This window comes from Canis aureus, chromosome 16 (assembly GCF_053574225.1).
Source record: "Canis aureus isolate CA01 chromosome 16, VMU_Caureus_v.1.0, whole genome shotgun sequence".
NCBI classification, from domain to species: Eukaryota; Metazoa; Chordata; class Mammalia; order Carnivora; family Canidae; genus Canis; species Canis aureus.
In genome coordinates this window covers 40,992,407-41,010,365 of record NC_135626.1, presented here as the reverse complement: position 1 = coordinate 41,010,365, position 17,959 = coordinate 40,992,407, and the positions used below count along the sequence as shown (strand labels likewise).

Here is a 17,959-nt window from a genome sequence, read left to right as displayed (position 1 = left end):
CATGTCTTCAGGGAGGGAAGGACACTCTTCTGTTCTCTACGTTTAAAAACATCCTTACTCTAACTGTCCTGCCTTTTCCCGTTCTGAGAGGGGTGGATGAGGGGCAAACAGGCTTCCTTCTTTTAATTTCCACTTGGGCCTGCTTTTGTAGGCCGAAGGTGGAGTCTGGATGAGATCTTAGGTTGGTCAAGTGGATCACTGACTTTGTAGTTTCCTCATGAACTGCTGGCAGAAAGTCAGAAGGCTGGGCAGCTTCTAGCCTTCCTTTCTGTTGTGAGGAGAGTCCCTTCTAAATTTTCCCCTGCCATGCCCCATAAGGCTTTACCCACAGTTCTTAAGGCAAAACAAATTCAGAGTCACAGAATCCTAGTTTCCAGCATTTTTATTGGCTGTTGCTAAGTCTAGTGTGAGTACACCCCATACACTTGGTCAGCTGGGAGTATGCCCTCTAGAAGCATCAGGGCTTGAGTGGGATTGCTTAGTGGTTGACCCTTGCCTGGGGAGGTGGAGGCATGAGGATGGTTGGCTGCAGAACTGATACCTTCTATATATAGTAAATAGTTCCCACATGTTTGGCTCTTTCCTATGGAAGCAGGACTCTCCATGCCCCTTTGAAAGCTTTTTACTCCCTCAGTACTGGGGTCTTCTTGCACAGTTGTGTTGGTCAGCAGATTCTGAGTGTACAAGCTCCATGGTGGGCCCTGGTGTGGGGGAGACGCATGGCTTCTGTTCTGAATTCACTGGAGGGAAAAGAAAAAGCACTGAAGAAACCTTCAGGATGGGAGGAGGGTGAAGCTGCAGTCAGCATTCCATGGGCTTGCCCTCCCTTGGGCCCGCCCTCACCATCCTGCCAACATCCCCGGCGAATGTCACCCCCTTGCTTGCCCGCTGCTCCTGGGAGCCGGTGCTGCTGCCACTCAGGGAGTTCCTTCGCATGATGCCTGGGTGCAGGATGGGGAGGGATAGCACTGAATGAGGGATGGGGCCATGGGGAGAGGGGGGCTAGTCCCCCCCCAAACCAAGGGGCAGACCCCCAGGGCCTGGAAGAAAGCCAGATCAGTAGGGAAGGGGGCCCAGGAAAGATGGGAGCTGGGCCACTGCAGACTTACCCGGGCCCAGGGGCTCGGAGCGCTGCAGGCTGTTGCGGCGGGAGGTGGGGAAGCTGCCCTTAGAGAGGCGGCGCTGGCGGCTGGACAGCATCGCAGCTGGGGCCACTATCCCCGGTGGGGGCTGCTTCCCAAGCCGGCTGTACAAGTCCTCAATTTCCTTCTTCTGTAGTGTCTGTAGTGCCTCCACCTCTGACAAGTGCCTGAGGATGCACCAGGAGCATGAGTGCTAGCCACACACTTTACTCTCCCAAGTCCACCTCTTTTGTCTTTCCTCCCCAGACTCACTTCTGCCGAAGGCTCTGCAGCTGAGCCCAGAATTCCTCATCCTCCCCACTGCTCTCGGATTCCTCACTGCTCAGACACAGGCTGCTGTAGGAGTAGTTCATCCATACCGGGCTGGGATGACTGTGGGGTGGGGGGCTGCCCCCCACTCGGGGTTCCTTCCCATCGTCCCCTTCCTCCTCAACTCCAGCCCCTAGGCCTTCAGCTGCACGGTCACTCTCAGCCAGAGCCTCCCTGGCCTCTGGCCCACTTCCAGCACTATCCTCTGTGTCTGAGCTCTCTGAGGTCAGCTGAGGGGTTGGAGGCTTCAGGGAACTGGAGAGAGTTGGGAGTGCTGGTTGCAGGGGAAGAGGCTCAGCCGGTTCCTTGGATGAAGTCACTTGGAAACGCCCCACAAGCTGTGGCTTTCCCTCTGTAGAGCAACAGGGAAGGAGTCATGGAAGGAGGGAGAGAAATTAGAGGCAAGATATGAAGTGGACTGAGAATAATGGGAAGGGGAAGGTCAGTGATCAGAGGCCTCACCTTCAGAGATGGGTGCTAGTCTGGCTTCACCCAGGAGCGGCCGAGCAGGATTTGGTGGGGCCTACAAAGTGTGGGTCCATGAGGAGGGGAATGATCCAGAATGGAGCACCCCTCACCATCCCTCTTGGTTTCCTACTCACCTCACTCTCCATCTCAGCTGTTGGAGGTGAAGCCGCAGGGGGAGCGGGCAGGGGCAGGCTAGGTAGGGGACCAGGAGGGGCCACAGGGGACTGGGACAGGAGCCCAGGTGAGGGAGACAGCAGGGACTGGGCCACAGTCATTACAGCCAGCGAGAAGGCACTAGCCAGAGAGAGGAGAGGGGCTGCAGTGGTGGAGGGGAGGGGAGAAGTGGAAGGGCAGGAGAGGAAGGAAGGGGGAGAAAGAGCCGACTGGGAACAACTGGGAGAGGAGGCAGGTGAAGGGAGGATGGAGCTCTGCAGACAATGAGAGGTTGGGACAGGGAACTGGGCAGCACTGGGAGAGAATCCAAGCAGAGAGTTGGGGGAGTGTTGGGGGAGATTTGAAGAGACTTGGGAGAAAGGGGAAGGGCTGGGGTATGGGGAAGAAGTGATGGGGAAGATGGGACTTGGGGAAACAGGGGTTTCAGGGGTTCCAGGGGAAAACAGGTTTCCAGGAGACAAGGGGGTTCCAGGAGAAGATGAGGAGGTAGAGAAGGCTGCCCAGCTCCGCTGCTCCAGGGAAGTGCTGCTCTGGAGCTCTGCTGTTGAGGAAGGAGTGTTGAGCTCCCAGTAGTCATTCCCTACTCCCTTCCCAGGAGCAACCCCAAGGGTTGCAGTGAATAGGGACAGAACTCAGTACATACCACAGGATTGGTCTGGAAGGGGGCTTGAAAGGGCAGGCAATGGTACTGGCTCCTCCTGAGGGACAAAATGGGGCCCACAGTTACAGTGGGGGAGAGCTGAGTCTTTTTTTTTTTTTTCATTTATTTATGATAGTCACAGGGAGAGAGAGAGAGAGGCAGAGACATAGGCAGAGGGAGAAACAGGCTCCATGCACCGGGAGCCCGACGTGGGATTCGATCCCGGGTCTCCAGGATCGCGCCCTGGGCCAAAGGCAGGCGCTAAAGCGCTGCGCCACCCAGGGATCCCTGAGAGCTGAGTCTTAGGTGGGATCCATGAACCTCTAGGAATCCATAGAGGACTTTCAGGGGACACAAAAGTGTATGTGCTAAAATAATAACAGGTAAAGGGGTATGATGTCTACAATTTAGTCTCAAGTGGTTCAGAAAAAAATAATACAGATAGAGAGGGGAGGGAGGAAGACAGCAACAAAACTAACATGACCAAACACTAACAACTGGCAAATGTGGGCAAAGGGTATCTAGGAGTTCTTAGTACAACTTGCAACTTCCTTCTGTAAGTCTGAAATTCTATCAAAATAATGAGTTAAAAAGAAAAGTATGTGTTGAACACAATTTTCTAGAACAAGGGCCCATGGCTTTCATCAGATTCTTAAATGGGGTAAAGCCATTGTCTTAGGGGGCCCAGAGATGAAGGAGTTAGAGCCAAGGGGAGTGGTGAAGGCAGTGAATCATGACATCTGGAGCAGAGAGGTGGAAGTGACCTGAGGGGTCTGACCTGGGGGCCCAGGGGGTCCTCAGCAGCCTCCACAGGGCCAGTATCTCTCTTCAATAGGGTCTCCACTCGCTGGATAATCTCCCGAATACGGCTCAGGAAGCCAGCTCGCTCCGAGGGCAGAATGAACTCGTTATATACCTGGCAAGGGGTCAGCAGGAAGGGCAGAGAAGGCTCAGTTATCCCCACTCATCCCTCCCTGCTGCACTGATCTTTCAAAGCCAACCCTTTACACCACTGCTCTGCCAACCACCAACCTAAAACAAGTATTCAATAAGTATCTACTGTGTGCCAGAAACCATATGGTGTAAGGAGAAATAAATTTAGAAGACAGGAGCTAACATTCCTAGTATGCATTATAGCTCAGGTGTTTTACATGTCTTATCTCATTTAATGCCAACAATGACTCTCCAGCATCTGCACTAACATTCCCATTTTATTTTTTTAAATATTTATTTATTTATTTATTTATTTATTTATTTATTTATTTTTTCATGATAGACACACACACACGGGGGGGCGGGGGGGGCGGGGGGAGACACAGGAGGAGGGAGAAGCAGGCTCCATGCCAGGAGCCCGACGTGGGACTCGATCCCAGGACTCCAGGATCACGCCCTGGGCCAAAGGCAGGTGCCAAACCGTTGAGCCACCCAGGGATCCCTAACATTCCCATTTTAGAGTTAAGATAACCAATTGCAGGGCTCCCTTGGTGGCTCAGCGTTTTTTGTGTGTGTGTGTGTGTTTTGTTTTGTTTTGTTTTTAAGATTTTATGTATTTATTAATGAGAGACAGAAAGAGAGAAGTGGAGACACAGGCAGAGAAAGAAGCGGGCTCCCTGCCTGTGTCTCTGCCTCTCTCTCTCTCTGTGTGTCTCATGAATAAATAAATAAAATTAAAAAAAAAAAAAGATAACCAATTGCTCAAAAAAGAGTGAGTTCAGTCTGCCAAAAATGACAGGGTTTGCACCCAGATTTGTCTAAAGCCAGAGCCTGAGCTCTTTCCACTATTGCATCATATGCTTTTGGACACAACTCCTGCTCTTGCAGGGAGTTGCACTTCTTATGAAGTGTACTATCCAAGTGCTCTCTCTCTCTCTCTCTCTCTCTCTCACACACACACACACACACACAGTACAAATAAGACAAAAGACAGTAAATGTATCATTCAATTTCACAAACACTTGAGCACATACTATGTGCCAGGCATTGTTTTAGGTCCAGGTACACTGTTCCAGGTGAGGAATACATAGAAGCATAAAACAAATCCTGGTCCTGAAGAAGCCCAAAATCTAGCCGAAGAGACACATATATACATAATATATTGCAAAGGCATGGTAAGAAAGGCATTCTGATCAAGGTATAGATAAAATACTAAACCAGCTAGAAGAAAGGGAGAGTCGCTTAATGGTACAGTTTCACCAGATTTGCAAAATGAAGAGGTTCTGGAGACCCGTTTCACAACAATGTGAATACACATAACCCTGCTGAACTGCATTTAAAAATGGTTACGGTAAATTTTGTGTTCTGTATTTTTTGCCACAATTTTTTAAAATGCCATTCCAGAGAGAGAGCAGATCATGTCACCCAGGAGGATAAGGGAAGCTGGGATGGCTTCACAGAGCTGAACCTTGAAGGATGAGTAAGAAAGCAACCCTTCTAGGGACACCTAGGTGGCTCAGTGGTTGAGCACCTCCCTTCAGCTCAGGGCGTGATCCTGGGGTCCTGGGATTGAGTCCCACACTGGGCTCCCTGCATGGAGCCTGCGTCTCTCTCTGCCTGTGTCTCTGCCTCTCTCTCTGTGTCTCTCATGAATAAATAAATAAAATCTTTAAAAAAAGAAAGAAAGAAAGCAACCCTTCACTGAAGACCTATCATGGGAGAGCAAAAGACCTCAGCAGGTCAAAGAAACAATAAGAATAGGGAAATGCAGGCACCCTGCATGGAGCCTGCTTCTCCCTCTGCCTGTGTCTCTTGCCTCTCTCTCTCTCTCTCTCCTCTCAGTGTATTCTCATGAGTAAATAAAATCTTAAAAAAAAAAAAAAAAAAAAAAAAAGAATAGGGACATGCATAAATGGCAACAGCTCTATGCATGTGGCAAGAGCCAATTATTCCTGCCATGTGTCTGTACTGAAAACAGTACATGCTGAAAACAGCAATGATGGTGGATAAGATAGCCAGGCCTCTTGAGGTCGGTTCTTCTGTCCCCTTAAGCCCCCTGGTTAATGCTTCCTTAGACCTGTACAGATGGTCACAGATACAGTTCCCTGACGCCCCTCACAGGATTGCTTTCTTGTTTTTCCTCCCTTGTTTCCACATACTTTACATTCTACTAAATAAAACTGACAGCCAACCTGGACTCAGGGCTTCACCTCGGCACCTGCCCTTCTCGGCGGTGCTTGACAGTGGATCCTCTTCGGGCCTCTCTTTGTTCTAAGATAGGGGACTCTGAGCAATCATTTTGTCTCTCATCGGATCATGCCGCGTGGCAACCTATCACGTGTGGGTACTCCTCATATAATTTCATCTCTCCTATATCTACAACTTCTCATAAATTATGTACCTGTGGCCCAGGGTGTGATCCTGGAGACCCGGGATGGAGTCCCGAGGTGGGCTCCCTGCATGGAGTCTGCTTCTCCCTCTGCCTGTGTCTCTGCCTCTCTCTCTCTCTCAATAAATAAATCTTTTTTTTTTTTTTTTAAAGAACATCTTTGCAAAATGGGTATGATGATCTGCATTTTGCTGATAAGCAACGGAGGTTCACAGGGGTTAAAAAAGTTGCTCCAGGGATCCCTGGGTGGCGCAGCGGTTTGGCGCCTGCCTTTGGCCCAGGGCGCGATCCTGGAGACCCTGGATCGAATCCCACGTCGGGCTCCCGGTGCATGGAGCCTGCTTCTCCCTCTGCCTGTGTCTCTGCCTCTCCCTCTCTCTCTCTCTCTCTGTATGACTATCATAAATAAATAAAATTAAAAAAAAAAAAAAAAAGGTTGCTCCAGTTCACCAAATTAGTGAGTAACAGTGGAACTCTGAACTCAGATCTTATGTGAAAGCCTACCCTTTCCTCCATTCCATGTTGTCCTTTTGGAGAGAAGAGCTGAGAGAACAGCATGAGTGATAGCTCTGAGGCATGAAAGGACATGGCATATTCACAAAGCGGTGAAGACCAGAGCAGAGCTGGAAGTGCGGGGAATTTCAAAGGCCATGCTCCAGAACTGGGACCTACTCTGTAACCACAGGTAGCCATTAATTGTGTAGGGGCAGAAAGCAAGGGCTGATTCAAGTCTCAGGATAATTCTGCTGCAGAGGAGTGGATGGTGGAATGGTGGGGAGAGAAAACAGGGCAATGGTCAGGGGGAGGGGTCACTTTGGCTGTGTGGGATCTGAGTGGGCTTGAAACCTAGTAGAGAAGCAAGAGACCCCTGAGCAGATGGAGGCAGAAGTGGAGAGGCACCTGGCCTCTTCAGAGGACCATTCAGAAACTGGTGTGGCTAGAGGAAAGATGATAAGCCCAAGAGCCAAGTGATATTTTGTCTTTGTCTTGGACACAAGGTGAATGACATGATGGAGAAGAAGAAGCTTTAAAGAGGGTTCCTGAAGCCTGATGCTTCTCTCATTCCCCTTTCTCCTTCACCACAGAGGCTGGCATCCCTGCCCACGCCACTGAAACTAGTCTCCCACAAAGACCTTCTTCTGACAAAAGACAGTGTGGTCTTGCCTCAGGCTTCACCCTATGTCACCTCCTTGAAGCTCTCTGCTCATTCAGTTTTCCGTAATATCTTCTGGGGCTGCTCCCACCTCTCAGGCTCCACCTCTGTGTCCTTTGAGGATCTATTCCTCCCCATCCCCAAAATGGGGGTATCCACTCTCAGATCCTCTCTACCTCTGGCTTTGCAAGCTCATCTCTCTTCACCCTCCTTGCTGTGCTGACAACTCCTAGATCTACTTCTGGATCCTAAATCCAGCCCTGCTTGACTGTATCCTGCTCCTAAGGAGGATCTTGCCTGCCCCTCTGTCATTCAGACTCCTCATGACCCCCAAGAAAACGTGCTTTCATTTTCCAACTTCCTCTCTCCTTTAATGATTTTCTCCCACTAGCTTCTCCACACTACCAGTCACCCATGATATCCCCTCTCCTTAACTCCCTATCATTTCAACTCAGCAAGTGTTTACTGACCATCTACTAGATGTATCATATTACATCAATAAATGACTGGGGCAGCCCCGGTGGTGCAGCGGTTTGGTGCCACTTGCAGCCTGGGGTGTGATCCTGGAGACCCAGGATCGAGTCCCATATCGGGCTCCCTGCATGGAGCCTGCTTCTCCCTCTGTCTGTGTCTCTGCCTCTCTCTCTGTGTCTATGAATAAATAAATAAAATCTTTAAATAAAATAAATTCACCTTTAAAAAAAATAAAAAAAATAAATGACTGGATTACAGAGTAACTTATTTTCCTGAAACAACCCTCAGATTAACCCCCTTTCTTCTTTCTTTCTCCAAGACCCATTTTCTCCTTGGACCCCTTGTAGCTTCTTGTACCAATCTACCAACTGGATTCCCTACCCCCAACCCTCTCCCACTTCCCATGGCAGAATGGTCTTCTTAAAATATTCTCACCATGTTACACTCTGTCGAACTCTTAAGACTCTCTATAACCTTGCTTCCTTAATTCTCTTGGAACCCCTAGTTCTAGTGACAATGGTTTCCTCATGAAGCCCCCACCCTAGGCCCCATATTCCAAGTCACTCTCTAGTTCCATGCCTTTGCTTGTGCTGTACTTCCTCTAGATCTACCCTTTCCAGGCTTCACTGCTGTTCTGTCAAGACCTCAAATAAATTCTACCTCTTCTCCCTGCCGTCCCCAGACCACCCCTTACTCACAGGCACAGTATCATGTGTGTAGTGTGCACCTGACCACAGCACTTGTGTATACCCTAGATGAGTCTCAGATTGCTCCAGCTGAGGATCCAAAGCTCACTGAATAAATAAAAATATCTCCTCAAACAAGGACAGAGCTATCTTCAGTGTCATTGTGCTTTAAAAACCCCTGCTGTTGGGTGGGAGGAAGGGGGAGTTCCGCACCAGGGGACATCAGAAGAGAGATTCCTGGCCTGGACCAAAGGACTGTGTCCTCATCTCTGTCCCTCTCACCATGGCAGCTGCAATCTCCTCTGGGCTGTCCCCATCCAGATCAAATCGGAAGGTCACCATCTTGCTATTGTGGGTCTGTAGCTGGCACTCAACCACTCTGTCATTCTGGTCTGAGACCTTCAGAGTCAAAGTCAACAGAGGGGAGGATGTCAAGCCCTCTATCATCGTCATATGTCCCCTCCCCCTGCTCACTCCAACCAATGACAGTGGCCAAATTGGAACTGAAGAGAAGCAAATTCTGTCCCCCCAGGCCTGGTATTAGAAACTAGACTGGCTGCCTCCAGGGGACCAGTCACATACTGCTCTCTTCTCTTTTGGCTGACCTCCCTCACATTCCCCCATCCCCACCCTGACAGTTTCCCTTCTGGTCTTGCAGGTTATTTCCCATCTCCTGTGCCTCTTTCTTACACTAGTGACCCGCAGCCGGGATCTCGGTCTGCGCCGGAGATTTCTCCCTGGGGGTCTCCTCATGCATGCCATCCCTTCTCCCACATCACTAAGGCCTGATGCTGCATCTGAGGCATAGCTGGAAGAGAAAAGGAGATAGGAATGTCAGAGTGGACACGGGGACCCCAGAGTACCATATGTCTCACATGAGCACCCCAACTCCTACCAGAACCTACCTGTCTCCCGGGGAAAAGTCGCTGCCAGGGCCAGAACGTGGGATGGAGAGGGCAAAAGCCTGAAATAGGAAATGGGTTCATGAGGTCAGAGGACTATAATCCTCAGAATCCAGGGAGATTCAATGTCAAGGATGCTGGGGTACTAGGCAGAGGGAATTAAGGAAGATGAGGACAGAGTGGTGGATTTCCAGGGATGTGGGTCCAGGTCATGGGGTTGGGTTTCACAAGGAGAAAGAAAGGTCATAGGCTTGGAATGGCTGGGAGCCCCCCCATATGACCCCTCTCACCGAGGGCAGGCAGAGATGGGACTCAGCGGGGCTGGATGGCACCCCCCCAGGGGGCTGAAAGGCAGGGTCTGAGGCATCCAGGAAGCCGGAGGAGCTGAGGTAGCCATCAGTCTCGCAATCCGCTGGTGGGGGAGGGAGGGGATCAAAAAAGGGGAAGTAAAGGGGAATGTTGGCAAAGAAGGGGGGCTGCCTGAGCAAGGAGGGGCCTGGACCTGGGGAAGTTTTCCCAGAAGGAGCTTCATGGCTAGATGTGGAAGGCAGGGTAAATGATGGTGCTGCTGGATTGAACTTCTGCATGGGGGGCCAAGGGTTCTAGGACCTAGGTCACATCCCAAATTCCACAGTCAGGGGTGACTTACAGGTGGTAGATGAGTAGCTGGCATGGCGGAAGAGGAAAGGCTGGTGCTGGTCTGCCTCTGGCTCCTCAGGCTCATGGGGGAAGACACTGGGGGGACCAGGAGTCATGGGGACAGTTGCTGCTTGAGGTCCTGGTGCAGGGGGTAGGGCCTCCAACTCCCTAGCTTTGCGCAGCTTCTCACGCTTTCGCTGGATAGCAGCAACTCGTTCACGTACTGCACGGGCCACTGGCTGGTAATCAGCTTCACAGACTAAACCCAGGGCCACCTGGAGTTGAGAGGGGAGAAACACAGTTTGAAGTCGAGGATCCCACTCGAAGACACATCAGGAGACCTTCTTGGAGCCTCCAGGATATTTCTCCAGGAGAAAGGGCAGTGACATTTATTGATTAGGCACTGTGCCCATTAATTGGCAACTCATTACCATCATTAAATCCTCTCAATAACTTTCTGAGGTAGGTCTTAGCTCCATTTTAGACATAAGTAAAAGCTGTGACTAGTTCATGGTTATCTAGTAGGTCAACTGCTCTCACAGGGAAAGGGGGAACATTTGGCAGTATCTGGGGACATTTGCAGTTGTCACAACTCAGTGCTACTAGCATCTAGTGAGTAGAAGCCAGGGGTTCTTCTCAACACCCCCAAAATACACAGGATCATCCCTCAAATAAAGATGTCAATAGTATCATCATCAAGGATCCCTGTACGTAATGGGTCAAGATCTGACCTCAGGTCAGGTTTAAGCTGTGCTATGGAGACCTGCTCTTATGCCACATTTCTTTTTTTTTTTTTTTAATTTTTATTTATTTATGATAGTCAGAGAGAGAGAGAGAGGCAGAGACATAGGCAGAGGGAGAAGCAGGCTCCATGCACCGGGAGCCTGACGTGGGATTTGATCCTGGGTCTCCAGGATCGCGCCCCGGGCCAAAGGCAGGCGCCAAACCGCTGCGCCACCCAGGGATCCCTCTTATGCCACATTTCAAACATATTCTCATGTTCTTGACCCAGACCTACCATAAATGATCCCCACCCTCTCAACTGCCATTTTTCTATCAGGAATCTCATACTCTCTTCCCCTCTTCACCACTTCCTGCACCAAGTCTGCATCTTCTACCTCCCATGTATGCCTCTGCTGGTCCAGCAGCTATTGTTCATTATCTTCTTATTCATCTCAAGGACAAGCTTCCCTGTGCATGTAAGGGAGGTGGGGTGGGGTGATCTGACTTAAAATCTGAATAGCCTGAGTTTAAATCTAGCTCTGCCACTTACTTGCTCAGGACCTCAGACAAAATATTCAACCTCTTTGAGCCTTCCATCTCCTCATCAATACAACAGGGTAAAATCACTCCATGCAGGATTGGTAATAACAGCCAAATGCATATGTGAAAGTGCTCTAAGCCATGTACAAATATGGGGTTATTAATGAGCTCCCACCATGTGCCAAGCTCTTTTCTATCAGAGATAGAAAAATCAATAGAACACAGTCTCTGCCCTCAAGGAATTTATAGTCTAGTAGAGGAGAAAGACAGAAATGTCTCCTGGTATATAAAACAAGCCCAAAGGTGGTGGGTCCTATAATGGAGAACCCGTTGAAATTGAAAAGTATTTAATTTTGACTTTAGAGGGGACAGGTTTCCTGAAATTCATGGTTCTGAGCATGGAGGCAGACGGAGTGGGGGTGGGCGGAAACAAGGTAGGTGGAGGGTGAAAACGAGAAAAATAAACAGATAAATTGGAGAGAAGAGCATGCCAGGAAAATCAGATCATTAGGAAGTAGAGCATGGGAGGCTGGAAAACCCAGGGCTTGCTCTGGAAAAGGAAATCGTCAGAGTTCGCACACAAGGTGTGCATGTGGGTATGTTAAGGCGGGAGGGGCACTCAAAGATACTCAGAGAGGGGTGAGTTGGGTGCCTCTCCCACCACCGCGGGGCCCCATCGGGTCCCCTCCAGTCGGCGCCCACGGCCCCCGCCCCCGCACAACCCCAGCCGCAGAGCAAGTCTGTCCTCTGCTCACCATCTCCTGCGCCACCTCCTCTGCCGCGTCCCGGCCCAGTTGGAACAGGAACTCTATGGCCTGGTTGTCCCGCGGGCGCCCCCCGCGCCGCGCGTCCTCCATGCGCAGCCAGAGCTTCAGGCCTGGCTTCTCACCGTCGTCCTCCTCCGCCAGCTCCACGTGCACGCCGCGCTCCTCGCGGAAGAAGGCGTGAGCCAGCAGGTCCTGGATGGTGAATCTGAGCGCGGCGCCCGTGAGCCGAGCCTTGCCGCCGCCGTCCCCTCCATTCCCCTCTCCCCGACACACACACCCTGCTCTTAATCCTACCTCTCGTTCTTATCCGTGCGGATGCAGCCTTCAATGATCTCCTTCACCTCCGGCATCTTCACCTTGTAGAAGCTGTTTGGCTTTGTGCCCTGGAGGAAAGGAGTTGCATCAAGCCTGGGGGGCTGTGCACCCCAGCTCTCTGCTCGCCCCCTACCCCGCCCGAGGCAGCAGGGCGTGCAATAGCAAATGCACTGCGACAGCTACTAGACGGTTTAATTTCAAATCGCCGTCCCCCCACCCCCCACCCCCCGCCGCGTATCGACAGTATGACCTTGAACATGTCTTCCTGCATGCCAGTTTTTGTAAAGTGCGGGGCATTACCCTGCGAGTCAAAGACCAGATGTGAAATCATTTGTAAACTCCGGGGAGCGCTACATACATCATTATTCTAAACCGCTAGTACTGGGGCAGGGGCTCGGAGGGGGCGGGTGGGGGGGGGCGTGTGTGCACCCAATATACTTCAGGGTTTACTAGAGCATCTTTGTGGCTTGCTTTAAGGGAAACTGCATGGTCCGCGAGCTGGTTGGGGCAGGAGAGTGAGAGGTGACCTGGAATACTCTTTCCTCCCCACCCCCCTCTCACCGAAGTGACCTTGCGGTAGATTTGCGCGGCATTCTGGCACTCTGAGTAAGGGTACTCCGAGGTCGCCATCTCCAGCATGCACATGCCGAACGCGTACACGTCCACGGCCTCATCGTACTTTTCCTCGTACATCTCAGGAGCCATGAACTCAGGGGTCCCTGTAGGAGCCACAGCAGGCAGGCATCAAGCTACAGAAGCCTCCTCGGGTTTCGTCCCTCTTCCTGGGCACCGCTGGCTAGTCAGGGGGTGGGGGGCAGGGGCAACCCTGAGCATTCTGGAGTGCTAGCGACAGACCCTTCCCCACTGCGTGTGTTGGGGGAGGGGGGAGCGGGCAGTAAGGGGGAGAGAAGATGCTATAGGCCTCCCCAAGTCCCCTGCTCTTCTAACTCCGTGCAACTCAAAGGACACCTGCTGGGAAGGGGAGTTGCCAGGCTCTCTTCTGACGCGGGGGAGGTGTGAATAGCAAGGACCTCCTGGAGGGGGGAGGTGTGAATAGCAAGGACCTCCTGGAGAGACGCACCGATCACGCTCTTGGCAAAGGAGGCCCGCTTGAGCGTGGCCAGGCCCAGGTCCCCAATCTTGACCGAACCGGAAGGGCCCGTAATAAAGACGTTGTCGCACTTGAGATCCCTGTGCAGAATGGGGGGTACCCGGGAGTGTAGGAAATGAAGACCCCGGAGGATCTGGCGGCTCCAGCGCTGAAGGACTCGTGGCTTCATCTCGCGGAACCGCCTCAGGTATCTGGAGGAAAGGCACATAGCCAGGGTTGCGGCGGGGACACGGAGGCGGGGCCTCGAGGGGACCCTCGCTGAGAAGTTCCCCTAGTCCCCCTGGCACCGCCTCCTACGCATCTTCTGCCAGCATTCTTCTAGCTGGCTTGCCTGTCGGGCTCCAGGGAGAAACTGAGTCGGGGGTGTGCTAGGTAGAAGTGAGATTAGGAAACGGGTTGGGCGGGAAACTTGCAGATAGGGCCGTTCCTGGGGGCTGTGGGAGCAAGGAAAGGGATGACTAATTGCTCTGGGCGTGGGGGGAGGGCTTCAGAGAGGAAATAACTTTTATGTTGCATCTTGAAGGATGAGTAGGGGTTCAAGGGTGAAAAGGGGAAGGGATGGAGACTTTCCAGGCGGCAGGGACACTGTGCTCAAAGGCACGGAGACAGCAGCAGGGCAGGGTGGGAGGAGGTACAGGGAATTCCGCCTGTGTGGAGTCCAAGTTCAAGATGAGGCTAAATCCTAAGAAGAGTGGACTTTAACCTGAGGGAGGTGGGAAACCTTGAAGGGGTTTTAAGGAACAGAGAGGGCAGCCCCGGTAGCGCAGTGGTTTAGTGCCGCATGCAGCCCAGGGTGTGATCCTGGAGACCCGGGATCAAGTCCCACGTCAGGCTCCCTGCATGGAGCCTGCTTCTCCCTCTCCCTGTGTCTCTGCCTCTCTCTATCTCTCTCTGTGTGTGTCTCAAATAAATAAAATCTTTAAAAAAAAAAAAAAAAAAAAAAGGAACAGAGAGATTCCCCCGACTGCAGGAAGATAGGATAGGTTGGAAAGGTGAGGGCAGAGTGGGAAAAGGCCCATTAGGGGGCTCCTGCAGGGTTTTAGACCAATGAGATGGCAGTGGATGGAACAGGGAAAGCAGAGTGGGGAATTATAAGGAAACCTTGGAGAGAAATTGATAGGGATAGGTGGATGCACAGAGTGGAGATAAAAAAGGCATCTGGGGAGATGCCTGAGTTTTGGCTGGGTGGACACTGTCACTCAAGAAGGCAGAGACGCAGTAGGGGTGGATGAGAAGTAGCAAGCCTGGTTTGGGACCTAAATCTAGAGTTTGAGGAGCCTGGGAGAAGTTCCAGAAACAGTGGGGACCTCCCACTACCAGCTCTCCCACCAACCAACACTACCACCAGGCACAGAGCTCACGTCTTGAGGGTGCCGGAGGTCATGAGTTCGGTGACCAGCACAATGCAAACCTGGCCCCTCAGCACTGACTTCCACGAGTCGTAGAAGCGGACGATGTTGGGGTGCTGCAGCCCCTTGAGCATCTCCACTTCCTCAGAGAATCGCTGCCGCTCGGTTCGAGACAGTTTCCGAGTCTGTGGGGTAGGGGATGGGGGTCAAGGTCATGTCGGGTCCAGGACCCCATAGAGAGGAGGAAGGGGCACATGGAGGGAGCAGCTGGGTGAGAGGTAAGGGTTGGAGCCCACAGACCAGGTTAGGTCATCACTTGCCCAAGGGGCTGTATGCCCCTAATTCCTGATCCGCCCCCTCAGGCTGCTGCAGGGACACGCCCATCCTGGGCCTGGGGCCACCCCTGGACCCCCTGCTGGACACAAGGGCCTTTATGCAGCCCCGTCCAGGAGCCCTGAGCTCAATAGCGCCTTTGTAGCCTCCTGGGCCAGCCGTGGGGCGGGAGGGGACGCCCCGGGGCTGGCAATGGGCAGGCAGCAGGCAGGCAGCAGGCTGACAGCAGGCAGAGAATTGGGGCCTTCAAGGGGGTTGGCCCCAGAAACCGAGAACTGCTAGATCCAGACAGGAGGCAGGAGGGCTGCAAAGGGAGTTACAGAGAAAGAGAACGATCCAGGACCAGGCACCAGGAGACTGCCCCCTGCCCCTTGGCTGTCCTGCCCCCCCCACCTCCCCCCAACCCCCCTCATTTGGCTGCCTCTCCTTGCCTGGCCTAGAGCCTGGGGCGCGGCACTGGCAGGCGCAAGGGGAGAGCCCAGTGCCAGAGCTGGAGGGGAGGACCCTTACCCAGGCTCTGCTCCCCGGTTTGAATCCAAAGCTGCTGGCCCAGACTTAACTGGGTTCTTCCCTCCGTGAGAGGAAGGTCCTTCCCACCAACATCCTCCTAAAACCCACTGGGTTCAGTGCTTTTGGGTCTGGGAAGGGAGAGCCCAAGTACACAGTGAGATGAGGAGCAGGATTGGACTCAGACCAGGGCTGGAGCTCTCTATCTCGCCCGCCTCCAGTTGTGTGGAAGTCTGTCTATAAGTCTGATGCTCCAGAAGGGGCCTGGGTGGGCCCCATCCTGCCACCACCACTCTAAATCTGCTGGAAATGGAGAGGATCCTGCCGCAACTCCTGGCCTCCATCATCCCAGCCTCTTACTCTTCAGAGATCTGGGGTGAAGGAGGAGGATGACCAGGGACACACCGAGGGTCTCAGGACTAAGAGGAAAGGGAAAGGAAGAGACAATAGGAGGAGATTGGTGAGGCCAGTCACACCTTAGATCTGAACTGGCTCCCTATCTGATTTTGCATTCTATCTTCCACCTCTCAGGGTTGAGTATAGAGACTTTAAAGTTAGAATGTCCAAAACCCATAGGGGAGCCACCCTCTGTCTCAGTTTATCCTTCTGCAGCCCAGAATCAGCCAGATCCATAGATATCAGACCAAGGGGGTGCAGGCAGGAGTGTTCGGACATTTGACTGAAAAGACAGATCTCTCCCTTGCTGCTGTCCCCTAGGTTTCTCATCCCAAAACCTCTAAAGGGTCCCATCCCAAGATGCCACAGAGGGGGCGCCCAGCCACACCTGCAGCTCACACCAGGCCACCTCCACCGTGGTGTCAGTGTCCAGCCCTCGATACACCGTCTTGAACGAGCCACGTCCAATCTCGATGTCAAACTTGAGGTATCGGCCATCCGGGGATGTTGCCACTGCCTGGGTCTCCGTGTCCTCCTTTTCCTCCTGCTCCCGCTGCCGCTCCCGAGCCGCAGCTTCGGGGACAGTCTGCGGATCCCGGCCCCCGGGGTCCCCTGTGGAGCCCGGGAGCTCTGGACGCGTGGAGTCCGCAGCCTTCACCGGGGCTCCCCCAGTCCACGTGCCCTCGGGGGGCTCTGGACGGCTAGGCGGTGGGCTCCTCGCGGGGCCGGCACCAGCGGAGTCCGGAGGATCAGGGGGATCCGGAACGGGTGAAGCTGGCTGGGACCACAAGCTCAGCAGTCCCAAGTCGACGGAGCTTCGGCGGCTGAGACGGGAAGAGCGCGGCCGGGGCTCAGCCTTCCCGGAGAAGCGGCGCGCCCGGCGAGGAGGGGGCCCGAGGCGGGGCGGACCCGCGGCGGCGGCGGCGGCGGCGAGAGGCGGCGGGGGCCGCAGGCCCAGGTCGGCCTCCGCCTGGGACATGGGGACTGCAGTCTCGGAGGTCGGGGGTGCCAGCATGAGGAAGGGCCGGCGCCGCAAGGCAGCAAGCCGGGCTGCTGGAGAGGAGGCGGCCTGACAGGCAAGGATTGGCTGGGTGCGCAGCGCTCCGGCTGAGCTCCTGGGGCCCCAGTCCCCGGCTCGCCTAACCCCCGGCCCCGCCCCCGGCCCCGCCCCCGGCCTCACCCCCCAGGGCCGCCCCCTCGGAGCGGCCAGCGGCGGAGCAGCCCCTCACCTCAGCAGCCCCGCCCCCGGCCGCAGGCCCTCCTCTCCCTCGCCTCCGGGCGCACCCGCCTGCGGGAGCATTCCGAGGTGGACCGGGTGCTAGACGGCAGCGTGCCCTCCCGCAACAAGAGTGCGCAAACCTGTTTGGGGGCGGGTGGTGGAGGCTTAATGCTGGGACTGGGAGAGGAAACATGACCAATGCTCTCGGGCTCTAGAAAGGGGGGTGGTTAAGGGAAGGTTACCACCCGCCTGCACTCCCCAGATAAGGTAGCCCCAGGCCGACAATACAGAGGTCAGTGGAAAGGTCTGGTTTTCTCCCAAGCCGCTGTCCCTCTGAACTGCACAGGGATGGGTGTGTGCACCCCAGGGAAAGCCCCTCCCCCAAGCCAAGGACCCGGTCACCCATCCCCTCCACCTCCCTACCTTGGCCGCAGCCTGGCCCTGGCCACAGTAGCTGTTTTTGCTATGTGGGCTCTCCTTCCTCCTCCTTCTGTTTGCCAAAGTTCCCAATAAACCAAAGTCCATATCCGGTTTACACCCCTTCAGCTCCCCTTGGCCTCAACTACCCCACCCAGACCAGAGGGATGGAGGGAGGGGCTTCAGAGTGGTTCAGGACTTTCATGGGGGAGACCGTGAGGAAATGAGAAGCCATTAAGTCACTCTAATTCAGAGAAAGAAAGCAGTTTGTCCCCAAGCTGTGTTCCATCAGCACTCCCCCACACAGCCCACCCAGCAGATGTAAAACCACAGGCTCACTGGAGCCTGCCAGCACTGGAGGACCTTTTCATCT

General features: G+C 53.6%; 1 protein-coding gene across 7 annotated transcripts; it reads right to left on the bottom strand.

Annotated features, from left to right (window-relative positions):
* Positions 1–364: 364 nt before the first annotated feature.
* WNK4 (WNK lysine deficient protein kinase 4) lies at positions 365–17,933 on the bottom strand. Of its 7 annotated transcripts, none has more exons than XM_077853337.1 (21): positions 17,180–17,933; positions 16,339–17,019; positions 14,727–14,899; positions 13,336–13,556; positions 12,816–12,973; positions 12,505–12,555; positions 12,234–12,322; positions 11,928–12,144; positions 9,920–10,184; positions 9,561–9,682; positions 9,274–9,332; positions 9,059–9,176; positions 8,651–8,767; positions 3,512–3,649; positions 2,737–2,791; positions 2,054–2,634; positions 1,914–1,974; positions 1,395–1,803; positions 1,110–1,309; positions 844–941; positions 365–740 (listed from the first exon to the last, which is right to left on the bottom strand). In XM_077853337.1, exons 1-21 carry the CDS (start codon positions 17,360–17,362, stop codon positions 738–740), a joined length of 3,999 nt encoding a protein of 1,332 aa, XP_077709463.1. In that variant the 5' UTR covers positions 17,363–17,933; the 3' UTR covers positions 365–737. The 7 variants fall into 7 exon arrangements, with proteins under 7 accessions (XP_077709463.1, XP_077709465.1, XP_077709467.1 ...); XM_077853339.1 differs by having other exon boundaries at positions 886–941; XM_077853341.1 differs by lacking the exon at positions 844–941 and having other exon boundaries at positions 17,180–17,309; positions 17,593–17,933.
* Positions 17,934–17,959: the final 26 nt, after the last annotated feature.